The following is a 27,518-nucleotide window of genomic DNA, read 5'->3' as shown; positions in this document are numbered from 1 at the left end:
CTCCATCAAAACCAGAGCCAGGGAACAAAAAAGGAATATATTTAAACTCTACAGATCTGCAATTCTGATGCTGTGCTAAAGGACGTTCCTTCCTAGCTCATTTTTTTCACCCTGATGGCAGGCTGAAGTGTGGGACATCAGTGTCAGATGGCTGGCTGCACCAGGTTCAAGGAGACTGGAGGTGACATTGGCAGAGCCACTCTGGGGACACACAGCTGCTGAATCCCACCCAGGTTACACTGTCACAAAGCCACAATAAATGGTACCTGCTGAGAATCCAAAAACAGATTTCTGGCCTTTTTTTAGCCCAAGCTTGCTTCAGCACAGCCTCATAGCAGCCGGAACCAGCACCCATAGATGCTGCATGATTTTGCTGAGGGCACTTCTGGATAAGGTCTCAACCTTGATGTGCTTCTGTTTACAGCCTGTTAGGAAAGATCAAGCTCATCACCCCTCCTGGCCCCTTTGCCTGCTAGACCTTTACAGCAGCTGGGCTATGCACAGTCTCTGCTAAATCCAAAGTCTATCTAGATGCAGAAAAACAACACTGAAAATGGGAAAACTCTCAATGAAGCCTGGGAGAAACCCAAGAGCCCCATCAACCAAATGATCTGGGATCCTCCAGGTCAGACAGCTCAATGCCAGTGAAACCGACAGAGATCAGGCACCATCAGTAGGGAATGAGGCTCTTGAAAAGCTCTGTGGATCTAGTTCCCTTGGAAAGATAATGTTCCCCATTTTTCATCCTGCTCTGATTATTTAAATGCATCAGAGGTTAAGGGTGGGTGGTGAAAAGGGCCAGGAATTGCTCTGTGCACCTTCCCTTCTGAGCCATTAACATCCTTGTTCTCACATTCAGCAGTTACAGCTGTAAAGCTCCACTGCAGATGTGAGGATTTTGAATCTGGTGCCCGTGCTTCCCTGCATTAAATTTCACCCCATATTCCCATACAAAACGTTTGGGGGCAGCTGCTATGTGTCCTGAATTTGAGAGGATGATAAACAATAATGAATATTAAAAAAAAAAAAAAAGGAAAAAAAAAAAAGGAAAAAAAAAAAAAAGGAAAAAAAGTGCCTCACTGAGAGGCTGAGCCTTTCACCAGGGCTGCTACTCATTAAATTACCCATAAAAGTCCCTTCGTAGCAATAATGGGAGTAGTTGCCTGTAAAACTCCCTCAGCAACTGGATGTAAATTCCACCTTTAGTCTCCCTGCTACAACAATAGCACATTCTGATGGTAATTGCGGATGTTTCTGCATTGTGATCATGTCCACAAGCTGCTGGGCTCACAATGGAACTGATCGCTTTATTTTTCTCATTTTTCTCCCCCCAATCTCCTAAATAGGACATCTCCATACAGACGCATGCACGAGTGGATTTAGTGCTGAAACAACACTGCGGACGCAGGAAATCTCTGCTCTGCTGCTGGAAAGACCCCAGGTGCCACGTAGGCTTACGTTCCTGCCTAATTGCAAGGTTTTTAACAGTTCCAAAGGGAAGAAGTGGGGCAAGCAGGGAATGTGCAGATAACATAGGTCCGAGTTTTCAAACCAAGTCAGGACTGCCCTTTCTAACACACCCACGAGGAGCTGCCCACACTTGTTCTGTCCACGAAACACCCCAATAAGCACACACACGATGGACAGTCCCATCAGGAAATGCTCATATGGGGACGGAAGGGATTCTCTGAAGGAGATACGAGGAGGAAGGTCTCATGTTTGTAGGATGCCAGGCTCTGGTTAACCTCCTCCAAGAGCTACAGAGTACTGTCAGATCTTGCTCACTGCTGTTAAGGTTTGGACTTTAAACGAGAAGATGACAGGTGACCTACCTAATGCTTTACACAGGGTAGGAAAATTTCATATAGAGAGCAGAAAGCAGCCCTTCCTGGCCTCAGGTTGTGCTGGGGAGCTCTCACCGCAGCATTGCTGTGCTCTCAAAGATGTACAGACCGGGGCAAACGCAGACAGCTGGGACAAACACAGATGGAGCAGCGAGGAGCTGGAAAGCAGCACATCTTCCTGAGCACACATGAGTCTATGCCAGGAGGAATGAGAGGCACTGAAACTGAGCTCAACTCCCATGGCCACTTGGTTTGTAAACCCCCAAATGAAGCAAATCCAAATCCAAATTCGTTTTCTCCACAAGCCCAGCTGTTCTTTGGGCCTGGGGGACTATTGCTGGGAGGGATGGAGCTTGTAGTGGAGACAGAGGTCAGCGGAGAGACTTCAGAGCCCACCCCTGGGCAATTACTCACAGCTCTTTATCAGTCCCTGAGCTTTCCTGCTCACTACATCCGACCACAGACACGGGAAATGATTTATTGAGTTATTCCTGCCCCAAGAGAGGTTCAAGGGCAGGGGGGCTGTGCCAACCAACATGAACCCTGCAGCTGCTTTGACCCTATACGTCTGGCCCTTTCTCTGCATCAGGGACCTCCTTCTGCAGTCACTCCAAGCAGAATCTCAGCCCTGCCGAGGAGATGCTATGCTTGGCCAGCAGAGCCAGCCAGGCACGAAGCAAAGCTCCCAACAATGACTGGCGGCTCGGAGGATGTGTCCTGCAGTGAGAGATTTATGAACCTCAGCCCGCTTCACGCAGCAGAGGTTAAGAAGAAACTCGTTCATGGGTCTATAAATGCCTCTCCACTGTAGAGAACGGACTCTAGATGATTTCTTAATCTAGCAGGCAAAGGAAAGCATCTCAGGGCTGGGAAGCGAAACATCACAAAAATACAACAATGAAGTGATTGAGCATTCAGGAGGAGGGAGGGACTGCATGTGTTGAGGGCAATGGGGACAGAAAAACAATGGAAAAGATTAAAGACAGGAAAATCCCCAGCACTTCCAACTAGCTATGTCCCGATTTATTCATTTATTTATTTATTTATTTATTTTGAGAGTGAAACAGGTCTCATTTCTATTCAGTTTCAAGCTGTTCGCTGGAGTGAATTGGTGAAATTTTCTTGATGAGGCTGATCAGACTTGTTCATCACAAAAACCCCTCCAGCCCTGAAGCCGTCTCTTCTACCAGGGAGCACACGATGTATTTCAGGGGCACACGATTAACTCTGTTGTGCAGTCTGCATCATGAATCCCCCCAAGACTGGGGGTCTGAAGAGAAGGAGGACCAGTGTTTGTTTCACAGTTGCCTCTCTGGGCTACCACAACGTGACAGCGAAGCAGTGGTCTTCCAGGAACAGGTTACAATGAGACAGGACTAATTAGACATTCATTAAGTACCTAACTCAGCACAGCACTTAAGCACACATTTAACCTTCTCTCATTACGGTGTCACATCAACATCCCATTTAAAGCTCCAGCTTCTTGTTACAGTGAAACCTGCTCACATCTGGGAGGGCCACCAGGGTTTTCAGACCTTCAAGCCCCAGGGCCCCATATTTCGGGAAGCTTTCCCATCTGCAGCCCCCCTAACCTATGGGGGAGCCTATCCTGGGAATTTTGGTTTTCTTTCCCAAAGGGGCATTCACCTCTAAACTTCAGGACCTACAGCCAATCTCTGCCTTCTTCCCACTCTGCTTTAATCAGGCAAAGGAGATCTGATGCTGCCCCAAAATATTTATTCTGTTTAGTTGTATTCTAGAAATATATATATATATATAAATCCCTCTTCAAAGCCTTTCTGGTGCAGCAGCTCGAGGTAGCTGCAGCAAGGAGCGGAGATGTGGGGAGTGGGCTGCAGCTGCCGATCCATCTCTGAGCCTGTCTTGCTGATCACCAGGACAAACTCCGTGTGCAGCAAGACCCCAAAATATCTCCTGCCGCCTCTGTACCTTGACAGATTCTTCTCGCTCCCACCACCGCCTGCCGTAACCTCTGCAACGTCTGCGTGGGACGCAGGGTGCAAAGGAGGTGGCTCGCCAAACCCAGGAAGCAAATTTGGAAGCAAAATCTTTTCTTGCCCCAGGCATTGACTCTGTGGACAGGGAGGGGATACGAAGTTTTGGCAGAGCCACTTTGTGAAGACCCCTTCTAATTGTCCACCATTGCTCTTTGGCCACCAAAGCCGATGTTCGGATCTGTTCTTGGACTGCTCTTGAGCATCTCGGGAGAGGAGAGCACCTAGTCCAGCACATGGCCACATGGGTGTGTTCTCCATCCTTCAGGAATGGAAAATATCCCAGGTATAGAGGAGGCACACTGGGATAAAACAGGCTCCACATTTCGTGGTGCCTGGGTACCTGGCAATTCCTTACATGCCTTGAAAGTCGTCAGACCAGACTAGTAAAGCACACACATACACCCTTGTTCAAAGACAAAAGTGTCAAGACAGGCTCCGCCTTGACACAACAAATGACTCAGGAAGAAGCAGAAAAAAAAAAAAAGTCGTTAAAAAGAAGAACGTTACAAATACAATCATACAATCAGGACAACAATAACAGCATTAACCAGCAGCAGTGCTCAGAAATCAGAATCCCTATCAAAATATTCCACCCACAGAACTCTGCTAAGGGATCGCTGGCTCGCTGTCCAAATTGGATCTCGCCTCCATCTTCCTGATCAAGCCTTTGCAAAAATCAAAACAGACACAGTGACAGACAGAGCAGCACATGGAGAGGCCGGGCGCCCTGCAAGCTTCGTTTCCATGTAGATGACATCCCATCAGTAAAGATGCTAATTCTTTGTCTTCAGCACGGAGCAGATGTGAGCAGCCAGCAAAATAATAATAATAATAAAGTAATCTACGCTCTCTACAAATATTTGACAACCCAAAAGGATTTAGATTCAGCCACCTTTGAGCCTCTTTCATATTTATTTTCTGGGAACATTCGAGCACTCAAGCTGGACTAGGAGAGATCTTTACAAAAGCCAATATTAAGCCTGAACGCTTCAGGATTTGCTGAAAATCTTTTTTCAAATTTCACCTTTGGTTGCGATGAAAAAGGTCACGCTGCTCGGGTTGAATGCATAAATCTTCCAATCAGCCAGAGCAGAGAGTGGCACCTGACTGAAGGGAGGCTCGCATGGCTCCAAGGAGGCGGGCAGCACGGTGCTCCTTGCAAGCTTCTTGCACAGGAGGAAAAGGGCAGTGCAAAAAAAAAATTAAAAAAAATAATCTGGCATCTGGGGAGTGACTAGCCCCGTGTGCTCACAGCCAGGGTGAGGGGCACGGTGAGGAACTAATTTGTAGGATTTACGGCTTGGTTTTGTGCCTCCACGTATCAATTCGTGGAGCGGCGAGACACAAAATCTCCCCCAAAATACACCGATGGAAGCACTGATACTTGATCAAAACTTAATCTCTGCAAGAAAATCACACTGCCTGATAATCTCCTGCCTACTGAAGGCACATTTAGCCTCCTTCCACCTGCAGAAATGTACAGAAATTGCCCCCCCTGCCTGGGAGGGTGGCTGCAAAAGCTGGGCAGGAGCCACCATGGCCAGCCCAAACGGAAGTCTGCCCTCCTTGCTGCCCAAATTCCCATTTAGCATCACGCCCCCGCTTTACATAAGCTGCCTGCTGGCAGGTGGGACGGGAGCGGATCTGACACAGCCCCTGAAATAGCGGCTCTACTTTCTGACCCTCCAGTTCCCTCCTGCTTTGCACGGCGCTGTGCCACCGGCGGAGATGGATGCAAGGAGAGTTTCTTTCCCCAGTACTGTGCAGCAGCAACACACCAAGATCGGACCTCAGGAGCATCTCATCCTTATTCTCAACCCTTTCTCCCTATTCTCAACCCTTTCTTGTCTTTCTTCCTCAACCCTTTCTCAACCCTTTCCATCCTCCTTCCTTAATCTCAACTCTTTCACGTCTTTCTTCCTCATTCTCAACCCTTTCTCGTCTTCCATCCTTATTCTCAACCCCTTCTCATCTTCCTTCCCCATCCCTTTCATGGTCTCTTGGCAGGCACAGCCCACGTCACCCCCAACATCCCAAAGAAAACAAAACACGGACCAGATAACCAAGGAACGAACCCAAACAAAGGCACCACGGAACCCTACGCAAGCAGCTTAGTGAGCTCTCTTTCTGAAAGCCTCCAGAAGGAAAATGAAGCTGAGATCCTGAGAACAAAATGAGCATGCCTTCTGCTGCCTTTCGCTCAAACCAGCCTTGGGAACTGAGTTTTCCCCATGAATTTACAGGGTTGATAGGGCTGCTGAGTGCAGCCTACCATGAGAGGTAGCTTGCATCCTGCCTCTTCTAGGATGTTTCTAATTGCTTTGGGGAACTGCTTGCCCTCAGGTACGACTTACCCTCAGCTGCAATGAAGCTGCAGAAGTAAAGCAAGTGAGGAAAGAGCCCGAGGAAGGAGTGAAACAATCTGGGGCACACTTAAGGGAAGCCGCTCATGAAGAGCCACCAGGGGTTGCCAGATCTGCCTAGCAATTAGCGAGGAAGTTTTTCATAGCAGGCATCTGCAGACTCGGATACACACATGGTGGGAAGAACGTGAGACCCGGGAGGGGACAACCCAACCATCCCTCCCTCCCAAACCCCCCTAGCGGCGCCCCACTCACCCAGGAACTCCACTCCACTGCTGTCCTTTGGGCTGCTCATGCAGTTCTCCAAGTAAATCCCATCCTTGTAACAATCTTCCTTCTTCTTTGCGAGCCCCAGGATCTCGCTGGCTTGATCCAGGACCTCCCCTCCCGAGCAAGAGCAGGGGGTCTGCATAATGCCACAAGGGTGGGAGCTGCTGCTGATGGCCAGGCACGCATCCAGCCACTTGCAGAGCATCTGGCACGCGGCTTTGCTAGGGTTCCTGTTGCCCACCACGAGGTATTCCACCGAGAAGTCCCGTTCCTGAGCCTTCGTGGGCTTCCACCGCACGGGTCCATTCTCCACCCCTGGCGGCGCAGTCTGCTTCATCTGGAGGAACTGCTTGTTGGACTGGAGGAAGGCGTAGCGGGTGGACCCATCACAGAGCTTCAGCACGTCGTCGAAGCTCTCCATGCCCAGGTAGGTGCGGGTGGACTCCAGGAAGGAGTCGAACTGGTAGGTGCGGATGTGCTGGTGGTCACATACGCCGGTGGGTTTGAGGATCTTCATGTACAAGGTGTACCTCCGAGGGTCGGGGTTCTGGATAATCCAAGAGCAGAGAGAGGAGTTCAAAGGGAAGACGGCGAAGGAGGAGAAATACCCAAAGAATTTCCCCTGGACCAAAGTGGTGCAGGGAGTTTGTGCCAGGTCCAGAGCGACCACGGTCCACACAAAGTAGAGTGGCGATACCAAAAGCAGGTTCAGGGCAGATCCAATGCTCCTCATCCTAGGTCTCTGGTCCTCTGGAACTCAAAGTAAATGTCAAGCAGGTGCCAGATCCTGGACATAACAGGGACCAGCTTAGAGGAAAAGTGAGAGTTTAAGAGGCTCTGGATCCGAAATCAAGCCAATCCTCCCATGACTGGATTTGAGCTCCCTCCTGTGGCCATAAACAACACCTGGAAAAAAAAGGGAAGGGAGGAAAGGAGGAGGGGAGAGAAAGAGAAGAGATTTGGGATTTGTTCTTTTTTTTTGTTTTCTTTTCTTTTTTTTTTTTTTTCTTTTTTTTTCCCGTTAACCCTTTGCAAGATGAAGAATCCATGCAGCATTCCCAGTCCCAGCACATCTCTCTGGTGGGGTTTGCAGCCCCACATCACCCTCCACATGCTAGGCTTGGAGGTATCCCCATCCCTGGGATGTCCCAGCCAGGGACTCCTTTCACTCCTCACCTTCTCAGGCCTTTCCTTTCCTGCCCCTTGGGCTCACACCAGGTAGAGGAAATCAGAAGTTTCCCTTTGGGTGAAGACTTCCCTGGCCTTGCAGCATGTATTTCCTCCAAACCAGGACTGCTGCCCAGTTTTGGAAGGGCAGCTCTAACCTCAGGGAGGGAGATTTCCCCTACCAAACCTTGCTGCTGAGTATCAGGATGATATCAGGAGCTTCCATGGTATAAAAAATAAAAACAAATAAAAATCAGTAAAAAAATAAATCAAGTGCTCAGGTCCTCTGCATTAGAGGCCTGGGTGCCAGCATCCCAGCTTCTCAGCTGCTAACATTCGGCTGCAAGCCAGAATTAACTCCGATCACCTGGGGTGTGCATCGTATTGATCAGGGGCCAAGTTAGCACTGCCAGGAACGAATTAGGGTGAATGCCCAGGCTACAGAGAGGGACACTGACTGCAAAGGGGTAGGGAGACAAACATCTCGTCCCATCATAGTCTGTGGCTCTGATCCTCTTCACACTCCCATCAATGCCACAATACCTGAACCCAAACCTGCCCTCTCCCACCCTTCTCTGAGGCTCTCCCTTCCCAAACTGCAAACAGAAGAAGCTTTCACAGCAGCCAGACGAATTCCCAGCAAATCGACGAGTTAACCCAATCCTGCCTCCCAGGAGACTCTTGAACAAGAGATGAAGCCCACAGACCATCCTGTGCATTTGGGAGGAGACAGGCTTCTAGCCAATAGCCAAATGCAGCTCCACTTTCACCTCGTGCTTCCTTTCCTCTCTATATATCAAAGTTTTGCCTCTGCATTGCCCCTCTCCTGCAAAAGCTTTTAAAAATATTTTTATTTTATTTTATTTTATTTTATTTTATTTTATTTTATTTTATTTTATTTTATTTTATTTTATTATTTTTTCCTGGGGAGGAAAGGGTTAGGGAACTGGAAAGTCAGATCTGCTGTTTGCAAACTGGGTTTCAGCCGAGCTTCAAATCACTGCAGCCTCTGCCAGCAGATTCCTGCGTGTCTGTTAGACCTGACACTAATCAGCACGGAGTCCAAATGCATTTGCACTTAAATTTTTTAGAAGTCGGATCCCCACTCCCGACGGCGCTTTGCAGCCTGCAGAACTCCGCAGTGCAACCCTCCCCGTGCCAGCCTCGGGGGCTGGATTTCAGGAACAGCAGCCTGCTTAGCGGATGCAAAGCACCGCTCGATTGCAAGGAAAAACCACAGGCATCGAGCAAACATCCTATAAATTTCCGGAGAGGTCATCCTGATTAGCAGGAGGGGTTGCCTGCAAATGACTGTGAATGTTTTAAATATCAGCTTCGGTAAGCGAAGCGTGCTTGCTGGGTCTGTGAAAGGGAGCAGAGTCTCAGACCTTTTGGTTCATTTCTCCCTCACTGTAGGGCAGTGCCTGGGCAGCTCGTGCTGTTCAGAAGTGGGCAGAGCCTTGGTAAAAGCCCAAGTCTATCCAACCTTCCCACCATGAGCCAGCCAGGATCACCCTAACCTCTGGTCCAGCCCATGAAGGAAGCTGCAGGAGCCAGCAGCGCCTCCATGGCAACGAGATGAGGAGGAGACAGGGCCGAGAGCTGATGGAGAGCATCAGGATCCGGCCCCTGGTGGTGGCTTCAGCTCCTGGGATCCAGCCCAAACCTCCTGCTCTCCACAAACCTGACTTTTCTCACACTGGCCACATCCCTGTTACTGAACGAAGCTGCACAAAGCACAAAACGCATCCTCCCCTTGCCCCTTTTGGGGAAAAAAACACACTGTAAAAACAAACAAACTTTAACTAAACAGGCCCATTAATGGGACGCTGCGTTACGGTTGTTGGGTCTCAGAATTGATTTCCCCTGAACGCGGTCCCATCTGGAGGGTTTCACCATAAGGAGCATAAACATATATATATATTTTTTTCTCCTTCAGCTGATTCTTACCGAAGTAGGAATCTTCCCTTAAAGCAGAAGTGAACAGGTAATTCCCCTTCCACACTCGGCACCTTTGGCCCAATACACATGGGGAAGAAGCGATGGGCAGTTGTTTAGTGCTGCATTCCAGCAAAGAGATCGATCCTCCACGCTTCAATCCCCCAAGGGGGATGCCCACAAGAGGTTGCAGCCTGCGGCTGGGGAGTTGGTATTAATTGAATGAAAAGACAGATTGTCCCTCCGTGAAAAACCCTGTACCTATGGCAGACGGGTTAATTTGCCCTTACTCCCATGGTAGTTGCCACATCTGGTTCCTAAGTAGCCCGTCTCTCTCTGCTATGCTCCCTCTTCCAGAAGGAGATGGGACTGGCAAAGAAACCTTTGATGGAGGAAATTTTGAGGACGGCAGGTGACTGTGAATTACCTCGGGCCACCCCTTGTTTGAGGGACCATCCGAAGGGCAAAATTGTTGCCCTCTTTATGCGTGTACCCAATGAAAGGCAAATTTTCATCCCAAGCAACTGCAGAAAGGGGCTGATAAGTTTGGTCCAAAAGACTCCCCCATCCTGGTTTCCTTGCACATGTGTCCAAGGTGGTCAAATAAAAGGTTATAAATACAGATTTGAACCACCAGCATGGTCCATGCATCCTCACATCACTGCCCAAAGCCTCATCAGTCTTTTTGTACTTACTCTTGCTGAGTTTTTCCATCCCACCCTGGCACCCACGGGGCCAGGCAGGGTTAGAAACAGAACCAGATCGATATTTGCAGCTTAAACAAACCTAGGCAGGGACTGAATCACACACTGCGTATAGGAACTGGACTGCTTAAGGGGTTTAACCACCTAGTTTGCACTGCTCCGTGTGAATTTTGGAGCCTGCAATCCTTGTTGAGCTGTTTGGTGCTGCACCCTCATATCCCATGGTAATGGTGAATCAAGATAATTTGGGTCTGAGGCTGGAGATTTCCACCACTTTCACCTCTGCTTGCTTTTGGCACACATCCGCGTGCCCCAAACACACTCTACCCCTGCCTCAGGGGTTTTGCAGGATGCATGTGCTGCCCAGCATCCTTCCCCGCAGCAAGGGCAGCCTCCCCACCTGGGCATCCACTGCTCTCCCCTCCTCTGCTGGTGGCAGGGGGCTCTGAGCACAGCAACAGTCTGGGTCTGGCCAATGGAGGGCACTGTTAGACACGCACACACGCACACACACTTTATAAAAAATAAAATAAAATAAAATAAAATAAAATAAAAAGGGGGAAAAAAATAGCAAAACGATGACTGCAGAAAGTGCGTCCTTCCCCGCTGCTGGCCATAGGACCTCTCCAAACACCGATCTGCCAAACCTCAAATCCCTTCTCTCCTGCCCGTGGGCTCAGCTGTGCTATCGTCCAGGATTTGCCTCCCTCTGCTTTTCCTCCTCCTGACCTTGGCACGTGGCTGACACCCCAGCGGGGTGAAAACCACTCTCATCAAGCTAATCTTCCTTTCCTGGAGCTTCCCATTTCCCTGCGGGAAATCCCCCCATATCAAACAAAATATCCCTTTTGCCGGAGGCGGAGAGCCACCTGGCCCTGAAAAAGCTCAGTCCCTTGTCACTGCGAGAAAACAGGGGAAATGAATATGCCCTGTCCTTATTCACAAAGAACTGCTAGCAGAAAGAAAGAAAGAAAAAAAAATGCTGCAACCACTTGGAAATTTTCTTCTTGCTACAGAAGCAAGGGAGAGAAGTGCGATGGAGGTGCCTGGAGAAATATCCTGGCATCTGTCACCCAACAGTGCATGGGGAAGTCAGGAAGGGCTCCCTGGCACCTAGAGAGGGATGGAGCTTGGACTAGTCATGGAGCAGCACAACTTCCATAAATTCAGTGCTTAAAATCAGGTTTTTGCTTAATATTTTTTTTTAATGATCTATTTTCTCCCCCTTCTGCCTTTTACAAGGATTTCACTCACTCTGACCCTTCCCAGCAAGAGTTATCTACAAAGATTTGCCTTTATCTTCTGACTGAACCTGGAGGGAAACCAGGACCCAAAGGGGCAAGAGGATGGACTGCTGGGTGTTGCAGGACTGGGAAATCCTTTAGGTCTTGTCCTGACCTCAGTGCACACCTCTGGCGGGATTTCAGGCATGGGAAACGTCCTAGAAAGGATTCGAACCCAGCACATCTCCCTCGTGGAACTGCTCCAGCTCCCTGGGTCAGATCTACCTCTGGACCAAATCCTGAGAGCTGGACTTGGCCAAAACCCCTTTGGGAAGCAGACAAGGGTCAGATAGCCAAGGGTCCAGCCCCATTCCCCTCCTGCTCTTTCACATTTTTCATGGACCCCTCATGACATGGCAGGTTTATTCTGCTTCTACAGAGACAAAAATCCTGCTCACTGCCTCCATCCATCTCAGTCTCTTGAGAGCACAGAATGATGCTCACCTGCCAGCCGTGTTAATAAATGATACTCATACACACTAGCATCCTTCATCCCAAATATCTCTCAGCTCCATCCTGGAAAGGTACACGCTTTGGGGGTGGACTCCGGTAGACTGGGGCAGCCTGCGAGAACAGCATGAATAGGATGGGGAATATTTGATGCCGCAATGGGGATTTGCTTTTGGGGACAAAGTCCCCGTCCCATTTCAATTTTCAGTGAAGAGGGGAGCTGGGGAGGGGGCTGAGAGATAAAATGTAGAAATGGATCATGCTGGGGAAATGCTGGGGTGTTCCAAGAGGCTTTTAACTACTTTCAGGAAACTCCAAAGCTCCTGAGCCTTGGCTGTGCAATCAGATGTCTGACGTCCTTCAACATCGGCCAGATGGAGAGACACTGCTGGGGAGAGGCAGAGGGCATATTTTAATCCTGGCTGCAGGATTGGTGCTTGCCCCCATTTAAGCACCTATCTGTGCCTCAGTTTCCCCACCTGAAAAATTGGATGCAAAAAGCCTCCTCTGTTTTTCTTCATCGATCTGAAAAGCTCCAGCAAGATGCTGAAGATGGTGATTCATTCCCAACACTCTAGGAATTCATCCTGGTATCAGGTTAATAGCCTTAAAGACTTAAGCCTCCTCTCCAGAGTACGTAAATCGAAGATGGGCCCATGGCTAAAGCTGTCAGGCAGGGGTGCGGGGGGTCAAGCTCAGTTCCTGGCTCTGAATTTTCATTTATTTCTTTATTTTTTTCGATGAGTTGGTTTAGGAAGCACCTGAGCAGCAAGACTGGACCCTAAAATACAGGACCCTGAAACCCTTCCGCGGAGGAAAGCCTGGCCGACAAGGAGGGCCAGATGTGCTCCATCTGCTCCCAGATGTGGCTGCCCAAAGGAACGGAGCCCAGGGCTCTGCAGCACCTTCTGTTGGGCCCAGCGCAGCCTCAGCACGCATCTGCCATGTGTGTGCTCGGTGTTTTTTAACATCACCTCATCCGGAGCTGCAGCTGCTTGTCCTCGGTTGTCCCCTCACGGAGGGCAGTGCTGTCAGCACAGCCTGCTGGGAACACACCAGGGCTGGGAATTTCTCAAGGGCTCCGTGGCACAGAGGTGGGTTAAATACCACTGAATAACGAGGCCAAGGAGTCTATGGGGTTCTTGGCAGAAGGCATCCAATGGGGGTCACGATAACATTACATCTAGCATTGCCCCTTTCTCTGCCTCAGTTTCCCATTAGCAGAGCAGAATTAAACCCCAGGGGTATTAAATTAATTACAAGTATTAACTTAATACGGGTAAGGTACATCCCACAATGGGTTTATGGTGATGGCTGTCACACTGCTTCTGGGCATTTCCTCACCCCCAGGGGAATACACAGCTCTTCTGCCCCCTGTAAGATGTGCAGTTCCTATCTCCTCCATGTCCGCACCATCTGCACCCCTTGGCATCCCCATCTCCTGCTCATTGCCACCAAGGGTCCCACATTTTACCAAAACCACCCTGGATTCTCCCCAGCAAACCCTATAAACTTCCTGCTGTCCCTCTTGCCTTACTTCTGCTCAAAAATGCTCCAAAACCAGCACTTCAAGGCATTTTTTCCTCTGTTCCCACCCCATCCTTTGGTGTGAAGGTTACACAACAGGGCCTCTGAGGGCAAGGTCATCCTCTTGAGAGGCAGAAAGCAGGCAGGACCACTTCTCTCTGCACTCATTCCTGCTGGGACTGGGCTATCATTGATTGGAAAGCCAGTGGGAGGATAAAAGCCTTGTCATTAGCTGGGGAGCTAAATGGGAGCCCCCAGGGCTTGGGGCTGCTCAGGGGGGTCTGGGTGCTCGTGATGATGCTCATGTCCGTGTAGTTAAACCTCCTGTCCCCACAGCAGAGCAGCCTTGTTGCAGTGCTTGATGTCCCCTGAGCTGTGCCCACAAGGGTGGTGATTTTTGGCTGGGGTCAAAGCCGGGCTAGGAAGTGTCCTGAGATGTGCTTCAGGCTGCTCTGCAACACTGCAAGTCTTGGTGCCTCTCCAGTTTTGTACAGCAACCCTGAAGGTGCATAATGCTCAGTTTTTAAAAGCTGTAATCTCAGCAATTAAATCTGGATTGAGAATGTTTTCCTCTTCTGACACCAGGAATTCAGCTCATAATTTTAGGTATTCAGTTTCCAATGCTCGGTGAGGATGTCTATTTAAATTGCGTGCAGAAAGACCTTAACATGGTACTGCTCAGATTTGCAATTTTCTCATATGTCTCAGAAGAAAGAAAATGAAGATTCAGGGTGTAGGTACAAAAAGAAAATAATAAAATATATCTAAAATCAGGTCCTGTGAGCAAACCAGAGATTTATCCTTTCCTTGCCTAACTTTAGAGTCAGTAAAGAGTCTCCTCAGAGTCAGCAGCACGTAAGAATTTGAATTGCAGGACTGGACTTGCTATACAAGTGATTCCAGTTTCTCCTACACTGTCTGAAATCAGGGGCTGGAGTCCTCTGGTGACACCAGGATGGGAGAACAGGAATGTCCCAAAGATATGGAGAATGTAGAAAGATCTGAGCCAGAGCCTGTGAACGTGGAGCCTTTCTTCCAAGCTGAGCTTGGAAATTGACCTTCCAAGGCCTGAAGGTGGAGAGAATCAGGAATAAAAATGATCCCTTTTAAAGCCCCGAGTCTCTGAAGTTTTGGATCCAACAATGACCTTGGACCAGCAGGAGTTTGCAGCCAAAAAGAAAAAAAAAAAAAAAAAGAAAAAAAAAAGAAGAAGAAGAAAAAAAAAAAGTGATAAATATGTGCATTTCTACATCACCTTCTCTCCAGGGTCCTCGAGGGACATGGGGAGCAGGAGTGAATTAAGCCTCGTGACGCAGAAAGCCATCCTTACCGATCCCAAAGACCGAGCACAAACAGAAGGAAGTACTTTTTCACACGGCTCATAATTCAATTGGGGAACTCATCGCCACAGGATGCTGTGTAGGCTAAGGGTATAAAAGAGTGCCAAAACGGATTAGAGAATTTGTGGAGGACAAGTCCATCAGTCGCTGTTAGACATGATGGTCTGGGTGCAACCGCCGGTCCCAGAAGTTTCTCCTTTTCTTCCTAGGAGATGAGAAGGGGCAGCTGGGGAAGAACTTATCCTTGAGCCCTTTCTTGTGCACGCAGACTTGCACGGGACATTCCTCCTTCCCTAAATAACCATTCCAGCATTTATAAGGGAGAGGTGTAGGGGGCACCCTCCAGCCCTGCTCCCTGGAGACCCCCCGACCACTGCAGGCTGCTCAGGGCAGAGGCTGCCTTCCAGGCTCCCCTACCACAAATCCTAAGAAGCCTTAAGCCCCACAGGCAGGCCAAGGGATGAAGTCATGGCAGAGGCACTAATGAGCCAGCTTATTCCTTGCATCTCATCTATCAGCCGCACCACAAGCCGTTCGGGATTTACATAAATGAGCCAGATGTACGCTTTTCCCATTTTCAGTCTTTCTCTCCAGGAACCCTTGAGCAAAGGAAGGTGGGAGGGAGGATGGCTAAGTAGTGAGGGGCAAGCGTGGTGGTTATCAGGAGGCACTTCCCCGAGCTTTGCTTAATCACAAGAGATGGTGGAGGATGCTGTGGAGTGATTTGTGCAGCATCGGGAATGTTCTGGTTTGGGGCTGCTGTCTGCGTGCAGCCTTGATGAAGATGAAGGATTGAAGGAGGAGGGCTCACATTTATTCTGAGAAGGGCTCAGGTGGTGCCTCGTCACTGGGATGACAGCAGAGCCTGTGATTTTCACATGCTCCTTCATTTGTATGGGCTTTCCTTTCTGGCTGGGGACATTGGCAGACAGGACTATATTTAGGTTCCTATCCAATACACTGCTAAATGGACCTCAGCCTCAAAGCCACATGCAAGCAATTCTGCTTCCATTCCCCCCTGAGTGATTTGGAGACTGCTCGTCCTGCTTCCAGCCCAGCACCTGCTTAGAGAAACCTCACCATAACTCACCCGCAAGCAAAGAGCCAGGTGTTCCCCAGCACCCCGCAACGACAAAACCCACGCATGCAGCCCAGGAATCTAAGCCAGGAATTACAGGAGAGAAAAGCAGACCTTCCAGGAACGTGCCAGGAGATGAGGATCACTGATTTTTTTTTTTTTTTTTTTTTTTTTTTTTTTTATTTTTTGCCCAGAAGGTAGGTTGGCCAACACGGAGTGGCAAGGTGGGCATCCTCCATCTCCCAGGACACTCCCAGGAGGGTCCGTCCTGCCTCCCCATTCAGTGATGGGCTGAAATCCAGCACAGGTTGGTGGAGAGCGAGACACAATGAGCAGATGGCCCTTCTTTTGTTCCTGAAGAACAGAAATTCACATGCCAACTAAATGCTAATTTGCCCTTTTGCTGTCTGTCTCCACGGGCTACGTCTACGCTGCTGAACAAAACAGTTCAGGGACTGTTCTCTGGCTCTGGGGCCAAGCATGGCACAGCTTGGAGCTGCACACCTCAGCTCTCCTCCTCTGCAAAATGGGCTGGCCTCGTCCCACAGACCTGCGGGAGAGAGTCCCTTGGCTCAGCCATCTACCAGACTGTGCCCTGGCACGGTCTTGGGCCAAAGCTGCACCAGAGAGCATGCAAGTAATTAAATGGTCTGGATGATCACGGGACCATGCTCATGCCTGCATTTAATCCCTCATTTATTTACAAGGATAGGCATAGCCTCAGAAAGAGTGAATGGATGTGAATAGCAAAGGGCTTGTCCTTCAGTGTTTCACTGGAAGATCTGGTGGAGACCTTTCCATAGGGAGCAAATCCAGATGCCACTCTTGGTGGCTCAGACTTGAGGGTGAGCGAGCCAGCTGGTTGATGTTCCCACCTTCACCTCTGGTCTGAACAGGGTCCCTGAATCTTCCCATGGCTCCCTTTTGGCCAGAGCTTTCTTTTGCTGGAGATAGATAGGATTTCTGTCTGCTGCTATTAAGGGACAGTAAATCAGAATGAGGTCACACCTGGAGATTTACACCTCAGCCCACTTGCTTTGAGAAGGTTAGGTGTTCAAGAGATGGACCACGGATGCTGCAATATGAAAGATCTCATCAACACCTTGCCCCTCACTCCTCCAGCAAGTGGCAGTCACTGGGACACCTTGTCTCCATCTCACCCAGCTCTGCAAACAAATCGGGCACTTTGGTCTCAGGAGGAGGTGGTGAGCACCACCAGCCCCACCAGGGCTGATTAGGGCACTCCTCCACTCAGCATGCCTGACCCCAGCAACCAGACAAGGAAAAGCATCAGTCCAGCTCCTCCTATTCATCACGGCTGCCCATCAACCTCTCAGGGCCGGTAGGTGTCGATGGGATGAGTTGACCCTGGTTAGACAAGCAGAAGCATCACATTTGCTGCCGGTGCTTTTCATGAGAACTGGTTTGCATCTTTTTTCTCTCTCCCTCTCCCCCTTTCCCTTATTCTCCTTTGCCTTTGGAAAGTGCGACAGTGTGGGGATGAATTGCCTGATTGTGTGCTCCTCTTTCCCCCACCATGCCGCACCAACAGCAGGGCTGGGGGATGGAAAAGGAGCCCAGCTGCTTCTTGTGGGCTGTTCTCTCTCCACCCACCAGGCACTTTAAATCAGACACAAATTAACACCAACTCCTGGCATCCTTTATTAATCAGATTGGCTCAGCGTTAGTTTGCTTTGCTTTTATCTTCTATTTTAATATTTCATTTTTATTATTTTTTTTTTTTTTCTGAGCTCACCCTCCTGAATTACATACCTAACAATAACACCACTGCACCGGAGAGTGGAGATGGCTCCTGAGTTATTCCAGGTAGTGCTTGTCTCTGGTTTCCCAAGGTTTAAACCAAGCGTCATGCTATCCCTTGAGCATCTCAGACTTCAGCAGTCTTTTCCATCCAAACGGCTCTCTAAGTGTCCTTCAGGGAGAATCTCTGTGCACATAGTCACACACAGACTGAAATGCAGCATCTTTAGGTACCTTCTGTGTGTCAGTCATCGTCTGATAAGAAAGTTATGTAAGATTTCTCCTCCTAACATATGAAATTACGGTAGCTAAAATTTGCCTGCCTGATGTGGGACATACTGGAGGTGAAAGCATAGAAGCCTATATAGCCACAAGTCACCACTGTCCCCAGAGGCTCCACAGTGACCTAAAGACAGGGAGGAGTTCCCACCCCCTGGGGACGTTGGTAACAAAAGGGTCATGGACCCTCATCATGGGTCAATCCCCATGACTAAGCTCTAAGGGAAAGTCAGCACTGGTGGAGACACACTCCCAATTTCATGACTTGTCCTTGGAGGTCTACTGAAAAAGGTACTAAGGAAGGCTTTCCAAAATCAGAACCTTCAGGAGCAGAGGTGAGAGGAATTGTAAGCACTCACTGACCTTCTTCACTGCTCCCAGCCTTGGCAGACAGAAATGCTGGAGGGCAAGTCCTTCAAAGCTTCTATCTACTCAGCCCTCCCAGCTTAGCAAATCCTCTGGTCTTTGTGCACCTTGCACCTCTGACACCTCTGGTCTGTCAGACCCCATCAGCAACATGCATGGTGGAGGCAAGGAGGTAAGGAATGACCGATGGGCTTCTTGCTGGAAGGACCATGGACGGCCAGGGAATTGGCTGGCTCCTCTCTGCTGTCCGTATGGCCATATTCGCTAAGACACTCCATCTAGCAGGCACCGTTCGGTAACTGTCAAACCTTTTGTGGATTTCCGTCTCTGCAATATTCGTTTCTTAGCAACTCTGTTTGCTTTTAACAAAAACAAAATGTCTCTGCCTGTGGCGTGCTATTTTGAGCAGAAACGGTACTGTTTCGGGTCCATGCTAGTCAGAGGGACCCTGGTGAAAATGGTCCTGTCCACCCACTCACTCCTAATGGCACCGGGTGAAAATCTTATTTGTTTTCTTGCTATCTCACCTGCTTCAGGGAAAGCAGAGCAATCCTGGACATGGATTGTGGCAAACAGCTAATACTGCTACATTGCTCTTCTTCAGTCCTTGCCATTCTGGCAATCTCGAAGCTTATTGTGTAACCCAGGTAATAAAGGTACAAGTCAGCAGGAAATCTTACAGCAGAACAAAGTTTCAGCAAGAAAATACAGTTATACAAACCCTGCGCACTTCATTGGAAATGCCTCCGGTCTCCAGTTAGCACTACGGGTAAGGAGACACAAAAGCATGAAAAACGACATTAGCCCTTCTTCAGATTATGATTTATGAGTTCTGATTGATCAATAATAACAATTTAAAAAAATAATAATCCCACAAACCAAACAACCCCTAAAACAACTCTCAGGCAGAAGTGATGCCTTATTTCATGGGCTCAGGAAGGAGCTTGGTGAAATGAGAGTGCAGAAAAGCAAATTGGAAAAGTGTCCCACCGCTCTGATAAGGGCATGTACTATAATGCTAGGGGAGACAGATGAATGGGAAGTGGAAATTTCAGAAGTCAAGTAATCAGTTGTACTTGAAACATTCCCCCATATATCAACTCTCCCACCTGTCACAGGGATCTCACATCTCTACTTTGTGTTCACAGGTTGAGTCCAGCGATACATCACCCTGACCATGACCTGCACCTCTTCTGAACTGTTCAGAATATTTAGAGCAAGATAGAAATCTCATTTTACCAACTTAGCCAACCCCTGTCAGAAGGTTCATTTAATTATCCTCTCCCTCTCTCCATGTCCATAGGAACTGCTGATCCCCTGCAGTACACTTGGCAGCATTTTGCAGGTGATTCAAATGATGATGATTTTTTGGATAACTCCAAAAAGCTCAGAAAGCTGGTTAAAAAAGGGAGAGGAAGAAATAAAAAATACTTAAAGATTTATAGCTGGCCAAACTATAGATGCAGGACATGAAAAGAGGAAAGGAGATGGCATGAAGATGGTCAGCAGTTGCAGAGTTAATACCTTCAGGCCATCATGTCTCTGGAGGTCTCTGGTAATCAGTTGGATTTAGAGACTGAACTCAAGCAGTGTGGGAACCAACTTGTACTGTTGGTAGCTATTTTCTTAGGAAATAAGCACCACCCATTTTTTATTATAAATCCAAAGTTATTCACTGAATCCATAAAGCCTCACTGACGTCAGTGGGGCCAGGAATCCGTCTCTTTATTCCTGATTTCAATGCCTATATATTGTTTTCATGCAGCTGTAAAGATCTTCTTTATGCATCTTCTTGATTTTTCTCTCGCTCATTCATCCTGATTCATCCTCCTCTGCTTGGAGCTCCTTGAATATCCTGTAAGAAGCCCACACACTCAGACACATTCTTGTCCAAGCCTACATTGCAGTATATTTGTCCAACTAATTTTTACTGAAATAAAGTTCCTGCTTTGCAAAATTGCCAAGAGCAATTGTTTTGGTGAATCATAAATACTGCAGAAAGGAAATGTTCATTCAGGTTGTTTGTTTCTGCCTTTGGCAGATCGAGCCATAAGAGTGCATACATTCCTCAAGAAACTGAGATTTTAATTCAGAGGACAAACTGCATTGACAATGTCAATTCAATAGGACACTTCTACACTTTGACCTGAGTAAAGCCCACACACCTGCAAATACGTTTGCTAATGAGATCAGGAATGGTTGCTTCAATCTCAGCCTCTTTGGCACTGGTTTGTTAAGGCAGCTGAAGAATTGCATAGATCAGAGAGTTTTGTCTCCATTGAGCAGTGACCAGATCTTGGACAGGAAATCTTGCTTGACACTTCAGGATCTCCAGTTCAGCCTCCCTTGATGTGAAGGTCTAATGGCCATATCTGACAGAAGGCAGAGGACTTTGACATGCTCTAGAAGGTGAACCTGCAATGTGCCATGACATTGTCCCTGCCTGGGATCACCATCCCTGTGGCTGGGGTGCTGGAGAAGACTCGTACTTGCATCCCTACCACCTTACCCAGTGCTCTCACCTCAACTACAAGACAGTTTCACCAGGCTGGGGAGTGACCCAGGGAGGATTCGGGAAGATTCCAGGGCCAGAAAGAGAAGATAAAGCAGATTGTGCCAACATAACCTGTAGGTTGAACTAGAATGTATAAAAAGTCCTCTAAAACCTGTGCATTTTGTGAGAAGCCTGTTTAAGAAAAAGTGCATAAGTTGTCCCAAAATATGGGAAAAGGTGGGTTTTTAACCCAGTCTGGCTGAAAAGTGATATAATGCTCTAACCACATGTCTAAGATGTAGGCAGGACCAGCTGGAAGATACAAATAAAGAATTAGCTTGAACTATCCTTAGATGACAAAAAGGCAGAGATGTAAATCTGAGCCAGTCACTCCGGGCTCCTTGAGCTGTCCACAGAAAGAAATGGGCATCTGAAGCAGGGTGGCTTTTCGGAAATAATGGATACAAGTTTCCATGGACAGATTCAGCAGCAGCACTGCTCAGTGAGGATATTTCATGGGAAGACAGAAACAGGACTTCAAAATAGGGATCCAGACCCCAAGCCAAAAATATTGTTGAGCCAGAATCCTCTACTAGTGCTCACTCTAGGTCTTTTCCCTACTACCAGTGGAAGATTGCTATCTTCTTAAGCAGATACCAATTAAAAGGCCCTCTAAGCTGTACTTTAACACAAATAACATATAAAGATAACACTGTCATATTTCATAATATGATGACTTTAATTCCACTCTTGTTAAAGAGCAATTGCAGTGTAATTATGATAAGTATGTTCTCTGACACACTTTAATACCACAAATACAAATGTAATATAATTATACTCCATTACAATACATATTATTATTGCAATATAATTGTATGATAATGTAATAATAGAATTGGTAATTATAGGACATGTTGCATGTAGTAGTATTTTATGCATGTTTGCATGCACCCACACACATGCACATGTATCCTTGTGTCTTGCAAAATAAGTGGCTGGAGGGTTTATGGTGTCCCTGAGAATAAATACTGTAAATCTCATTGCCATGGTGTACATTCAATTCAGGTGACAAGGGGACATGAGAGCTAACACAAACCATTCACTCATGCAGTTAATGTTCTTATTATATCAACAGAAATAATTATTGATTGAGCAGAAAAAATGCAGTGTAATTACATTTTAATTGCAATATAATTCTACTGTAATTACACTTTTTTCCTATTATTTAGGTTGGCCAATAACAATGAGATTAGGGAGACACTGTTCTCATAATTTTAAAAGATTATATTGTTGTGTAAAATTGCACAGCCTCCCAAGAGAAGAGGGTTTGGCACTGATCAATTTATTTCAACCTAAATCTGGCTTAGTGTTGGAAAATTAACTCTAAAGAGCAACATTGCTGAGTAGCCCTCCTGAACCCTTCATGTCTCTGGCATCTTCAAATCATTATCACACACAAAAAAATATATAATAGATATTGTAATAGAAAGATGTAGCACCAGAAGACATGTCCTCATCCTCAGTTTAGCATTTTCTGTAAACTCTTTAGGACTCCTCCTTCCTCTGTATTTGAAAATACAATGAGTCGTCAGTGTGGAAAATGAATATTCTAATTCTTCATTCTCTCCCCAAAATCCCACTTGATTCAGGACAGCTGTCTACCCAGAGAGTAAGCAAAAGAGGGTTATTCATATCGGTCACACCTTCCTCAAGATGCAATGCTATGAGAACCCCTGGGTCCTTCTGATGTCGGTGATAATGGAAGATCTTCCACCGTAGAGATCTTCCTCTCTCTAAAGATAGTAAAGTTATTTGTCTCAGAAACAAGAAAAGGTTGGGACAACTCACAGATGACAGCAGACAAGTATCTTCGCAGCAGTCTCAAAGCATTTTTGTGCTTAATGCATTGTGAAGAACAATTAGTGTCTCCCCTTCCCAAATTTCCTCTCTGAATTCCTATTTGTTAAAAATAAAAGTTATATATATATATAAAATCAGTGAAAAAGTTGGGAAGAGAATGAAATCCTGTGTGCCTCCTGGATACTCTGGATGATACAGTAGCTATGGCAACAAGCAGTTTAACAGAACTCCTTTACCTTTGATTTTTTTTTCCTATTTTTGTCTTAATGTTTACACGAAATAATGGAATTTCTGTTCCCAGTTCATCTCCTTTGTAGGCCAGTGGTTACTGGTCAAAACACTTTGTCCAATTCCTCATGAATACTTCTCCCTCTTGTTCATTACTTAAATGAGGGCATGATCCAGTCCCAGCTGATATGGAGGTCTCACATTTTTTTATTTTTTATTTTTAATACATGCCCCCAAACTAATACGAGAGTTACTTGGCAAAGAGGTTGCCTGATCTGCCTGAGTAGTGTGGTTAAACACTGTGACTGATTGCCATGGCTTGCTCTGAGGCCAAATATCCTGGTGGGCTCCCAGAGGGATGAACAGATTCACAGGTGAAGAATTTATCAATGGCTACAGAATATGCTTGCTTGGGCAGATCCCAGATCAGGAGAAAAATATAAAATACAATCAAAATCCTTAATTCAGTGAATTCTGGAAGTAAGGAGTGTGTGTCAAGGTTGGGAACAATTTATGCTTACTCCTCTTTGCTTTGCTCTTCTCATAGGCATCTGCTATGGGCACTAGCTGCATAGTCCATCAGTCTCACCCAGCTTGGGTGTTAATGAGTTCTTGTGCTCTCAGAGACACGTCCAGCCTTCAGACCTCCCATCTTTCTGAGGCAACAGCAGTGCTGCAAGGTGAGGGACCACAGAGGGTTCAACCCAAGGAGCCTAGATCAGCACTCTGCAAAACCTCCAACCTGGTCCCCCAAGTTCAGGATCCCCTGGTGGGATTCTGTGCCTGATAGATGCAGTGTGGGCTCTGGTAAATTGGTGTCATAAACCATACAGTTGTGCAGATCGTGTCCTGGACGTGACAAGGTGCTCAGTCTGGAGCTACTGTGTTGTCTCCAGAGCCAGGAATGGTTTGTGAATTTTCGCAACATTTGGAGGAAACCTGAGACAAACACAGTGGCGTAAGCAATGAGCTCAGAATGATGGCCCAATGCCTGCCACTGCAGAGGTGTTCAAGCCTGCCATCTCCACTTGAATTTCTTTTTGAAAATCTTGAGCTAATTTCAGGCCGAGACTCAAAGAAAAAGTTCAGGGTAGGTGATGCCATACCCTCCAGGAAAACACAGTGTTCCTCTCAGCTGCGATAAGTAACACCAGAAACAGAAGATTTTATTTTATTTTATTCCCTTTCCAACAAACCAGACAGCGTACATTGACAGGGAGCCTGGTGCAACACAGCTATTGCCAATTTGACTTTTGCTCTTTCTCACCTGGCCCAGCAGAAGCCCTATGGACGTGCAAAGCAAATGAGCCCTTAACCTGCCCTGCAGCCCCAGCTCTGCCTTCTCGCCCCGAGCATGCAGGCAGACTGCAGAAGCTACGAGAGAGGGGCCAAGTGTTTTCAGGCTTTTCCCCAGAGCCAGGAGACTGTGGCAGAGTCAGAGTCTGTGCTAGGGCTTGGGCTTGCAACCAACGCTGACACTGCATTGCAGCACAAGTGAAAGAGGGGAGGGAGAAAAGCCGACATACACCCTGCAGAGAAAACAGCACAGGCAGGATCCTGCTGCCCATCTCTGGTGGGAATCCTGGTCAGAGAGGGCTACGCTCCCATGGCACCTCATCACAAAAAAGGTAGGTGCTTAACCCTGGCACATGCCAAAAATAAAAATAAGGTAATAATTCCCAAATGTGTAATGCTTACGCCTATCTGAGCTGGCAGTTGTTTCCTTCCACAGTCACCGTGTTGCCAGACTAACTCATTACTTTATTGAGTGCTCTGGGATACTCAGAGTGTGAGACAGTGCGCTTAGAAAATACACTGCTGTCCTACAGTCAATTCCATTCTTGTTCAATAGAAAGCAGATCAAGCTATTACAAAGAAAACCTTGCCAGAACCAATAACTGTACAAGGCATGACATTATGCTAAGATGCTGCTTCAATAAATTATCAGCTAAGAAGAGTCTGGATCCTTTAATACTCCTGGGATTCATGGCTGCGCAAACCTGTCTGTATACAGATAAATACAGATAAATACAGTTAAACAGGTATACCATATGCTATTTTTAAAGAATTCTTTGAGTAACAAGGAATGTCATATTTAAAACTCTAGGTTAAAAATCATACTTACTGACCAATCCCCAGAGGTGAAAAAAAGACACCTTTCAGAGACATGGTACCCGAAGAAGGGGGAATCCTACATGTTAAGACCCCTAACACTATGTTTTTGTAAAGGAAGATCTGTAAAGCATGACCCTTGTTGTGGATCCCTGGTGCTCATTTATGCTGTCAGGTCATGCTGAAAGCAACCTTTGGAAGAGGAAATCAAAGACTGGCTGGTGGCAGGATGGAGATTTGGCAAGAGTACAGATGGAAGCTGGAGAAAAAAATCAGGAGGCAATCTCTGGGAGTGAAAGATCATAAGGTGAATCCATTTGGAGAAGGGCTTGAAGAACAGATGGAGAATAGGGTCACTAAGAATATCAGTGGGACAAAAAAAATCTCAGCACACGGTTAACACTAAGGAGCATCCTTCTGAAGGCCTCAAGGCATCCCTCTGCAGGGAGTAGGTGTTTTTCAATGAGTTCAGATTGAGGCCAGATCTGTCTAACACTCCTGAATTGGACTTTCTCCTGAGCCAAGCCTTGTGCTATTGAGACATCCCCAAATCCCTGGTGATGTTAAAGAGATCCGGTGCAGATCTCTAATCTAACTACCTTGTTTAAAGGGCTCCAACTCTCTTTCCAGAACTGAGGCAAGAAATCAGAGAAAAAATCCTTCTGAGAGTGCAAGGATGCTGCTACTGGCTATAGCATCCATCACCTAGTTTGCCCATCTCTCACCCTATCCTTACTCTTTTCAAATGTCCAGTATGTCTTTACTGATCAAAACTGTCTGGACCATGTGTTTTTCTGTTACAGCTGTAAATATTCAAGCAAGACAGACAAGGAAATGAAGAAAAGTGACAGTAGCTATGAAAATCTGACTGAATATTAAGTTGAAGAAAACTGAACATCACCTGCCCAAAAATCATCCCCACTTTTCTTCCTTCCTCAGAGGACTCCCAGCTGAACTGTAGATCAGCCTCAACTCATTGCCTAGCTGATGAACTCTGAAAGATTGCAGCCCCAAGCAGTTATCTTCCAGGGAGCTTTCTTGCATTTCTCTGCACGGCCCATAATCAGATATGAAGCTTCTCTGGGATGCATTAGCACAAATGATGCTCTGCAGAAAGGAATTGTGTTGCAGCGTCTGCTGCATGCAGACATAAGTCCTCCCTCCTTTTCTAGTTGTTGCTACTATTGTTATTAAGGATTTCATAATAACATGACTTGAGGGTCACAATTTGTCTGGGAGACACAGACTCTAAAAATGATCTATTCTTCCTTTCCATTTCTCCCTTGCCAGCAGTAGGACGTTGACATGATTGAATTCCTGGGGAGGAAAGAAGGGAGGGGAGGCAAGCAAAGGGTCCAGAGTGATGGTACAATTGAATTCCCAGGTCTTGAGCTGGAGCAGAATTTTCCATCAATAGTGTTTGTAAAATAAAACAGTGCTGGCACTTCTGTTTAATTTTGTTTGTTGGTGCTTGCACGAATTCTGTTTGGTTTTGCCTCTTGGTTAATTTCTTCACCAAAAAGGGGGAGAGTTGTTTTCGCAGTGCTGGGAAGATGCAGGGTTTTTCTTCTGGGACAGCCTATTTACATCAAGATCTGCTTTCCTGGGAAAGCTGAGATAGAACAGCTCAAGCTCTTGGTGTCCTGGCACAGTGCCATGGTGGGAATTTGGCTCGGGGGAACTTGGAATGAAAAATGGGGAATTTCATTTCCAGAGGACTGGCTTGAATCCTTTTTGGACCCATAAGGGGAAAAAAAAGAAAAAAAAAAAAAAAGAAAAAAAAAAAAGTTGTTTCTGTTTGGATCAGTCATGAAAAAATCAAATTTCCATTTCATGGCTCCCTGCTGGATTTTTTGGCCCTTCCTCATTTTCTGACCAGGTTGCTGTGTACACCTCAGAAATTCCAGGGCAGATGAGCACTAACGACCCTACTGCTGATATTCTTCAGTGAAACTGAGAGACTTCTCCTCTGCCATCTGAAATATGGCCTGAGAGACACTACTGAGGAAGGATGGATGGAGTCCAGTTTCTTTCTGCTTACACTGTGTATTTCAGTCTCCACAGCTTTCAGTCCTACATCTTTTGTAGACATGAAAATAAACTTCCAAGCAAAGATCTTCTACTGGTAGAAACCAGGAAAGCTCTAAAATATCAACCAAGCAAAGACATTTCAAACTAACCCATAATTTGTTTACAAGGAGAGAGAAAATTTCCTTCCTTACCATGAGGCAGTATCTCTCTTTGGAAATTGAAAGAACAAAACAACATGCCCCAGCATCCCAGATAGCTGTTGACCCCTGCAAAAGGAACAGCCTGGTATGACGCTCATCCAGCACCAATGAACCAAGCAAAAGGTGCTCTGGAGAGTCCTGCCTCACCTCCTCTGGGATTTGCTCAGTGCAATAATCCTAAGAGCTGGTCACTTTCCAACAGCTA

General features: G+C 47.0%; 1 protein-coding gene across 13 annotated transcripts in view; it reads right to left on the bottom strand.

Moving 5' to 3' along the window:
- ADGRB1 (adhesion G protein-coupled receptor B1) overlaps nt 1–27,518 on the bottom strand; it is a 252,847-nt gene that overhangs the window by 172,901 nt on the left and 52,428 nt on the right. For 12 of the 13 annotated variants that reach the window (XM_035316262.1, XM_035316249.1, XM_035316253.1 and 9 more), the window contains exon 2: nt 6,481–7,401. In XM_035316262.1, the coding sequence (XP_035172153.1) occupies nt 6,481–7,228 (748 nt within the window). In that variant the 5' untranslated portion in view covers nt 7,229–7,401. Of the gene's footprint in view, nt 1–6,480; nt 7,402–17,126; nt 17,132–27,518 lie in introns of all 13 variants that reach the window. The other variant, XM_035316250.1, reaches the window with a different exon arrangement.

The sequence above is a fragment of the Oxyura jamaicensis genome, chromosome 2 (assembly GCF_011077185.1).
Source record: "Oxyura jamaicensis isolate SHBP4307 breed ruddy duck chromosome 2, BPBGC_Ojam_1.0, whole genome shotgun sequence".
Lineage (NCBI taxonomy): Eukaryota > Metazoa > Chordata > Aves > Anseriformes > Anatidae > Oxyura > Oxyura jamaicensis.
The sequence above is the reverse complement of the archived record's forward strand: the minus strand, read 5'-3'. Positions and strand labels throughout refer to the sequence as shown.